Source organism: Camellia sinensis, chromosome 3 (assembly GCF_055761805.1).
Source record: "Camellia sinensis isolate YWXY chromosome 3, ASM5576180v1, whole genome shotgun sequence".
NCBI lineage: Eukaryota > Viridiplantae > Streptophyta > Magnoliopsida > Ericales > Theaceae > Camellia > Camellia sinensis.
In genome coordinates this window covers 47303858-47312842 of record NC_138963.1, presented here as the reverse complement: position 1 = coordinate 47312842, position 8985 = coordinate 47303858, and the positions used below count along the sequence as shown (strand labels likewise).

The window sequence follows — 8985 nt, the reverse complement described above, 5'->3', positions numbered from 1 at the left end:
GCTTATGTAGCCAATTTTGTCTTTTGTGTTTTTTTAGCCAAAAAGCCAAAACCAAACATAGCTTAAGGGTTGAAGAAATTCCTTGCTCAAAGTAAAAGACAAGAGAGAGCAAAGGTAAAAACTTGGCGGAGCTAAAAACAGCAACTCCTTCGATTAAAACAAAGCTCTCAACGTGCTCTACCATTTTCTCAACAGGGCTAGGGTGAAGAAATCAAAGGATTGTGAGTATTTAGAGCTAGAATGTAAGAACTAGAGAGAGAGAGAGAGAGAGAGAGAGAGAGAGAGAGAGTGAGTGAAGATTTAGGGTTTTTAGAGAGAGAAAAGTAAAAAATGACCCAAAATGCCTGTCTCTCAGACTGATATACGCACAAACCGCGCGAGCGTGTGATAACCTGATTCCATAATATGCTTTCATTCTCTAATTATCCATGTGATTATATGTTTGATATGAAATTGCATACTTAGTTGTGTGAATGGTATGATTTTGAATTTTTATCTGTTGAGTGTAGGAAAATATGTTGAAATTAGAGCTTTGAGTTGAAAATTGAAGGTCTTAGAGATGTAAGAACCAAAACTGACTTGATATTTGTGATCAGCATGATTTTTAAGGCCTAATATGAAGTTTTCTAAAAATTTGATTTGTAATGAATTAAATGCATTTAATTAAGCTAAAAAGTTGAATTATGACTAATTAATATATGCTTTTAACTTAACTTAAGATAGATATAGATGAAACCTTAGAGAACTTAGAGTTAGACTAAAAAATATCTTGTTGAGAGTTCTAGAGAGTGAGAGCAAGAAGAAAATAGAGAAGATCACGTCAAGGCTTGGAAGCTTGGCGATTTGAAGGAAAAATTCAGGGAATTAGCTCAAGGTAAGTTCAAAAATTAGCTCAAACTCTTCAAATATCTTTTCGCTTGTTTAAAATCAAGTCTTGAAATGGACATTTCACACCTAAAAGAGTTAGGGTTTTGGAATTAAGAGCTTAATTGATTATAGTTATGGAATGGACCTTGAATCCCTTGGATTTGTTTGATTTAAGAGTGTATATCTTCATCATTGCTTGTTTTGAGGTTACTTGTGAAAACTTGAACCCTAATCTTTGGCTTTTGCAAGATTTTAACTCAAGAATTATATACTTAATGAAAATATAAGTGAATTTGAAAGAAAATGAAGAAATTCACCAATTTATGAAAGCTAGGGGTTTGATTTTGGAATTTAAGTAAGATCTTATTCAATTGAGTTTGAAATACACTTTAATCATGTATATATGTCATTTTTTTTAAAATGGATTTGTATGAATTGGGGCTTGAATATGAGTTTAAAAGCTTAAGGTTGAGACAATTTTCGGACTGCCCAGAAAAGCCCAGAACTGCATGTGTGGGGCTCACAATCGTGCGTGCGGAAAACAAGGCAAATCATAGCATCACTTCTGAAATAAATGCACGTGTGGTAAAGGATTTTCACATGTGAGGAAAACAGGGTGAAAAATCGTCAATCTCTGCTAACGTATCCGACCCTCTGAAATTGTGTGCAAGCATGTTTAGACCCTCTAGAATGTTTAAAGATAAACAAAAAATAAACGAATCTTAAACGAGTAAATAAAGGAAAAGACTAAGAATGAATGAATTGTTTACCGAATTTGTATCTATGTTATGATGTGTAGGTCGCCTGCCGGGAGGACCATCGCAAGGCCAATATCACTGTGAGTAATAGTATTGTAAATATATGTTTTAAAGTACTTATTCTCCTCCTTAATGGATATGCCATATGTAACTTGTGTTTTGTTCAAAATGAATGAGTTTCATGAATGTGATATGATATATGCAATGTGGACCCAAGGTCGTTCTGCTATACTATGATATGTTTGGGCCCGAGGCCATTTTGTTTTGATATGATTTGCTTGGACCTAAGGTTGTTCTGATTAGCTGATAATATAATTGGCCTGAGGCCATTCTAATATTGTAATGGGTCTGAGGCCGTTCTATTTAATGGGCCTGAGGCCATTCTGTATGATGTTGGGGTCGAGGCCCTTCCGTAATTTGAATACGGATATTGTATGAAAGCTATATCTTGGAAAGATCTGCATCAATTACTACAGTCTTGTAAAGCTTATGCTTATTCATTCAAATCTCTTTACTTTATTATTACTCATTGAGCTTTGCTCACTCCGTATATACGTATGTATATGTAGGTGACCAGTAGCATGGAGACCAACCTTAGGGTCTGCACTAGGAGTTATTTTGTGAACCGATTGGTCAAGTCTCCAAGATGGGGCATCCGTCTTTTGACTCACTTTTGATATGATTTTTGTGTTGGTTTTGCTATGATGGTCTTGGCTTATGAAAACTATATGTACAAGGAACTTCTTTGATACATAAAGTTTTGCATGGACATGTAAATATGTGTGGTGCACTATAATTTAAGCAATTTATATATTTTTTGATCATGTTGGCACAATTCAATGGACTTCTTTGTATGTGATATGCTTCTGCTTATGACCCCATTATTGTATTTATTCTGTATTATTGTTTGAGGCCGTAAGTAATCAAGTGATTACTGGCCGGTTATGATCCTGATCCATAGGGGCGGTTTTGAGTCGTGACAGAGCACAAGACACAATAAGTGACACCTCTTGAGCACACAATGACCCCTTCCCAGAAGTTCAAACCTTCAAAAAACTGTTCGAGTGTAAGAAATACCACTCGAGCAAAGATACCACACTTCCAGTAGTTTTGCAAACTATAAAAGACCGTTCGAGTGCAAGAAAGACCGCTCGACCAAACAGGCAAAAATCTGGGCAAAAACTCTTTGAAAAACTAATTTCTTAACCTGTTTCAAACGCAATCACAACTCCCAAACAACCAAACTCAACTAATAACAAGATGAAAATGAGATGAACAACAGTTAAGAATATGGATTCTCAGATTCAAAAGTAAGAAATAGGTAGGGTCTAAACCGGAACCGTTATAAATTTTAAGTATAAAAATTGAAAAATGCTATATACCAAGAATTTGTAGTCTAAAAATCATCCGAAAAGTAAAATATATTGTGTAAAAAAAAAATTAATATAATATGGCTCACATCCAAAATGAATGTGATCTATTGATTTAGTTTTCTAGGTAATTGGTAATTTTCTCGATTTGTAATATATGGGAGATTCTACAATACAAATCCGTATATCAGAGGTCAGTTATGACATTTTATGATATTGATATTACTTCGCGTTATAATTAAACTGCTTTCAATCACTCAGAGGAACAATAATCATAACCACACCCGATTTGAGACACAAATATGATTTTCCAATCATAATTAAAATAATAACCATAATATATTATAATTAAGCCACAACAAACGCTATGGGTAATAATTAAGTTACAACCAACACGTTATAACTAGGGAAAATTTAAATTCAAGTCTCATTTGGGAACTATGTATTTTAGCTAAAAGGTCGTTATAAGTTGTCACATCACTTTTTTTATTTTTCTGTATATCTTTTCGTAAAAAGTCAAAAAATTACTAAAATAATCTGTTCTCAAACGAAATCTCAATGTATATTTAAAAAATAATTATAGATCAATAAAAAAATTATAAATATTAATAACTAAATTCTTAAAATTTTCCATCAACTTATAATAATTTTGTGGGAATACCATTGGGTGGCAATTTTCCGTTATAACTAGAGACCACTAAATTCACAATTAAAGATATTTTTGTTGATAACTAACAGTACAATGCTCTACATAGTTTTTGACGATGTGATTGATACATTCACCGGTCAGTAATTGGAAAAAATATTGAGATTACAATTTAAGTTTAACAATTTTTTCCTAGTGACATTGTAAGTTATATATCAAATTTTATTTTTTTATCATATCATGTAAAATAAATAAATAAATAAATCATGGAACACCATGTCACTAAAAAAAATTATTAATAGTTATAAAAAAATAAAGCATAAAGCATAATAAAAAATAAAATAAAAAAAAAAAAAAGAATAAAGAAGTCCTCGTCCAATGATTCACAGTTGCCTAGCTGTGAATCCATAAGAAACTAAGCAAGCAAGAAGAGAGAGAGAGAGAGAGAGAGAGAGAGAGAGAGAGAGACCATGGCCGATGATGTGCCCATTTCAATTTTATTTCAGAAATTACAATCTGTTCTTGTAGTTCTTGCCGAAGGAAGATTTATCTTTCCAGGACTAGCAAATCGTGTGGACGTTGCCTTGAAAGAACTCAAACATATTTTGATCTTCCTCCATGCCGAAAACAACAATACCACTGGCTTCGAGGAGTCTCGGCTTCGTCTTTGGCCTCGGCTTCTTCGCACTCTTTACTCTGCAGAATATATCATCGAATCTTTCCTCCTCAACACCCAACAAAGGAGACCATGGATCCAAATCCAGTTCACCTACAAAATGAATAAAATTGTACGGAGCTTCAGAGATGTATCCACTCAATTATTCCCACATCAACATCGACCGGCAACACAAACAGACCAATACAATATCCTCGATCATAAGAAATTTAATCAAACATTCGCAACGCACGAAAAAATGCAGCACGATGTACTTGTTGGACGTGGAGATGTCGAGAAGGAGTTAATAGCTCGATTGACCGACAACGAGGAGGAGAAAAGCCTCCGTGTGATTTCTCTGGTGAGCGAAGAAGCGCTTGGAAAGACGGCACTGGCAAGGAATGTCTACAACAGAGTAGACATTCGGCAGCATTTCCAGTGCCGTGCTTGGCTCCACGTCGCCAAAGATTTCACATACAAGGATCTGTTGCTTGCAATAATCAAACAGATTCCAATATGTGGCGTATTGGCTGACGTGGAGCTTATGAGCGAGCACCAACTGTCGGCTTTGCTTTTCCAGATTTTAATGGAGCTCAGGTTTCTAATAGTATTGGATGGTATCTGCACCAATCATGTCTGGCTCATGTTAGCACGTCCCTTCGCTGATGCCGCGAATGGAAGCAGAGTCATCCTCACTACTCGCGACTCTAAGGTTGCATCCGAGGTTGACCCGTGGGGTCACCCATTGAAACTCATGAGGTTATCTGATGAGGAGAGTTGGGAATTGTTCGTGAAGGTGGTAAATGGGGCAAATTATGATAATTTGAACAATTTCAAGGTAGGAATTGTCAGAATATGTCGCGGTTTGCCTCTAGCAATTGTCCTGCTTGGAGGATTGTTGTCGAGCATACAACCGAATGATGAGTGGTCCGGTGTAATTGATCATCTTTCGCAGTACTTGGGGGATGATGATCAATCAGTCGATCTCTTGACTATCGTAGCTTTATGCTATCATGAGCTACCGTATGTGTTAAAGCCGTGTTTCCTTTATTTGACTCTCTTCCCTAAAGCGTATGAGATTCCTATGCGGAGGTTGTTGCAGTTGTGGATTGCCGAGGGATTTATTCAAATATCAACTACTACCACGACTAGTGTCCTTGAACCTGAAGATCTGGCCAAGGCATATTTGGAAGAACTAGTGTCGAGAAACATGATTGAAATAGCGACATGGAAAGAAGACGGAAGCCCCAAAACGTGTCGAATGCCGAGCTTTCTTTACGATGTCTTCTTGCCAAAAGCCGAGGATATAGGATTTCTTCAAATCCGCCATTGCAATTCACATGTACATGAGTCAAATCAGATTATTCGGAGGCTTGCAGATCATTATGTTGGGGTCAAGTCTCCTTTGGAGTCTCATACTCAACATCTATGTTCGTTTGTTTCATTCGAAGCCCAAAAACAAGGTACATCTAACAGAGAAGTCGGTACATTGCTTAACACAATAATCAGTAAGAGGAGATCTAGAGGTATTGTCCTGATGAAAGTGCTTGACCTAGAGGGTGTCTACAAACCTTTGCTACCCGAGAAACTCGGCCAATACTTACAGAACCTAAGATACTTAGGCTTGCGATGGACCGGTCTAGAATCATGTCCGGAAACAATTGGGGATCTACCATGCTTGGAGACTTTAGATTTGAAGTATACTAATATAACCACTTTGCCGGGTTCCATTTGGAAGGCAAAGAACCTTCGACATCTCTTTATGAACGAGGTGTCAATTGCGAAGCCATCATCAAAAGAGTCTTCACCGACAAACCTTCAGACCTTAATGGGGCTCCTGCTTGGTGCTAAGGACCCTTATGAATACGGCTTAGACTGGTTCACCAGCCTTCGGAAATTGGGAGTATCATGCCATCCAAAATCAGCAGAGAAAACAGCCAAGTGCATATCAGGACTTGACAAACTCCAAACCTTAAGATTGAGATCAAAAGATCGATTTGGTCAACCTTTAGACCTCGAGTTGAGTCCTTTGAAGGACCATCAGTCTCTTTCGAACTTGTATTTGTTTGGAGTGATAAAGGATGGGATTAAATACCTTCCCCTGAATCTCAAAGTCCTAACATTGTCAATGTCAAAACTCACAGAAGATCCAATGCCGGTGATAGGGAAGCTGCTGCCTCAACTGAACGTCCTCAAGATTCTTGCTTTCTCTTATCTAGGGTCGGAAATGAGATGTGTTTCGGGGGACTTCCCTAAACTCCACGTCTTGAAATTGTGGATGCTAGAAAACCTAGTTCAGTGGACATTGGAGGGAGGTGCCATGCCCCAACTTGCGGAGTTAGAAATTAGAGGTTGCAAAAAATTGACAAAGTTGGATGGATTAGAGCACCTGCCTGCCCTGAAGGAATTACTTTTAACAAACATGTCGCCGGATTTTGTTGCAGATGTTAAAAAAAGGTTGGGAAGCAACATTTTACTCACCAATGAGTGGGAGCCTTCGTCCCTCGCATGTAAGTTTTCTTCATTTGTAATATACTGTCTATCATTTTTTTTTAATGAACCAAATGTGAGCAGATCACTAAGGATCTTCTAATTATATTAATGTTTTTAATGAAGGATTAATGCTCGCGGATACTGGAGACTGGAATAAAATGCAGTTTTAATTTGGAGTCAAGACTGTCAAAAGACTTCAAAGAGTTGATGTGCTGCAAAAAAAAAATGCAGCTTGTTGTATCTCTGCTGTTCACAACACCGTTCTTTTTATGTAAAATACACTGCAACTCTATTTTTAACTTGTGTTTGGCTTAATTAAATAAAATTCATTTGTATGTTCATGAAGTGGCTCACTTTTAAGGCTGAAATACTCATAGAATTTAGAGCATTCTAACATGTGGATTTGAAAGTGAGATTGAATCAGCATGGTTCTTAAATTAAGAATGATTAATTAAAAAAATTTGACATCATGCTGATTTGTTGGTTTGAATGAATTCAGTCTTTCATGTAGGAGATTAACAACAAGTTTTGGTTTCACCTTTATCGGCTGCACCATATATTATGTGCAAATTTAACATTTCACCACTTGTGGCATCATCAGCCACAATAAAATAAAAAAGAACTTGGCATTGATTGAGGCTTCTTCTTCTTCTTTTTCTTCTTCTTTTTTTCTTGGTTGAGTATACATGCTAGTTGTTAGAATAGTAGAGAGAGAAAAATTAATATGTATTGTATTCAATTAATTAATCATATACAATAGAAGACATGTATATATAGACTGAGAAAAAGTATCCTATAAACAACATAACTATGACAATATAAATATATCTAGAAAATCAATACCTAATATATCTAAAAATATATACTATATATACAGTAACATCCCCCCTCAAACTCAAGATAGGAGGATAAACATCTTGAACTTGGAGAGAGAAACTAAAACATGAAATAAAACTAAATAAAATAAAAGGTAAATAGATTGCAAAATCCGAACGGAAGCGCAAGGGCACTTAAGATAGATCAGAGACTGGAGCTAATACCGAGAGACGGTTTATGGTCATGTCGGACCATTGTAGGAACTGGTCGGAACTAATGCCAGAACAGCTTAAGGTCGTGCCAAACCGTTACAGAAATTGATCGAAACTAATGCCGAGACAGTTTAAGGTCGTGCCAAACCGTTACAGAAACTGGCCGGAACTAATATCAGGACAGTTTAAGGTCGTGCCGGACCGCTGTAGAAATTGGGCAGATCTAATGCCGAGATAGTTTAAGGTCTTGCTGGATCATTATACAAACTGGTCAGAACTAATGCCGGGACAGTTTAAGGTCGTACCGGACTATTGTAGGAGCTAACTGAAATAAATGTCGGGATAGTTTATGGGGTTATGCCAAACCGTTCTAGGAACTGACCGGAATCAATGTCAGAACAATTTACAGGGAACTACAACAAAAAGCATTTTTGGCGGCTTTTTTTAGCAACCAAATTAAATTTAGTTGCCAATTGTATGTTTTTGGCGACAATATACGTGTTCGTTGCCAAAAAATACACCATTAGCAACAAATATCTCAATTCGTCGCCAAAAATGGTTGGCGCCAATTTAATTTTTTGCGCGGGAGCGCTAAAAAAGTTTTGGCAACGAAATTAATATATGGCGACAAAAATGTTTGTCGCCAATTTGGACTTTTTGGCGATGAAATTAAAATAGTCGCTGAAAGGTGAATGATATTTATGGCAACATAATAATTTTCGTCGCCAATAAATTTCTTTGTCAAAACGACATCGTTTTGAATCTGTCTTTTTTTTTTTTTAATGACCGAATAAACAAGATTGACCTAAAATGAGTCTTCTTCGTTTTCTCATTCCACAACCTGAAACGGCACAACAGAAGACAGAGGTATGTCCTCTCTCCCTCTTCTTCGTCTCTCTTTCCCTCTCCCTCTCCTTCTCCCTCTCACTCTCACTCTCACTCTCTCACACTGTCTCATCTTCCTTTCTTTCTTATTTATCATCAATTTCATTCGGCATTGCAGAACACAACACAATCAATGGGACTGATTTTTCCCTCACACTCTCACACTCTCTCATCTTCGTCTTTTTCTTCTTTTTCATCAATCTAATTTTTCGGACTGATATTCTGATTTTTCGGACTGATATTGTGATTTTCGGACTGATATATTCTAATTTTTGGACTGATT

The 8985-nt window shown here is 36.6% G+C and overlaps 1 protein-coding gene across 1 annotated transcript; it reads left to right on the top strand.

The window, feature by feature from the left end:
- Positions 1-3848: 3848 nt before the first annotated feature.
- LOC114293260 (disease resistance protein RPP13) lies at positions 3849-7134 on the top strand. The gene is made up of 2 exons (XM_028237297.2): positions 3849-6806; positions 6913-7134. Coding segments are annotated over exons 1-2 (2697 nt in total). The 5' UTR covers positions 3849-4111; the 3' UTR covers positions 6915-7134.
- Positions 7135-8985: the final 1851 nt, after the last annotated feature.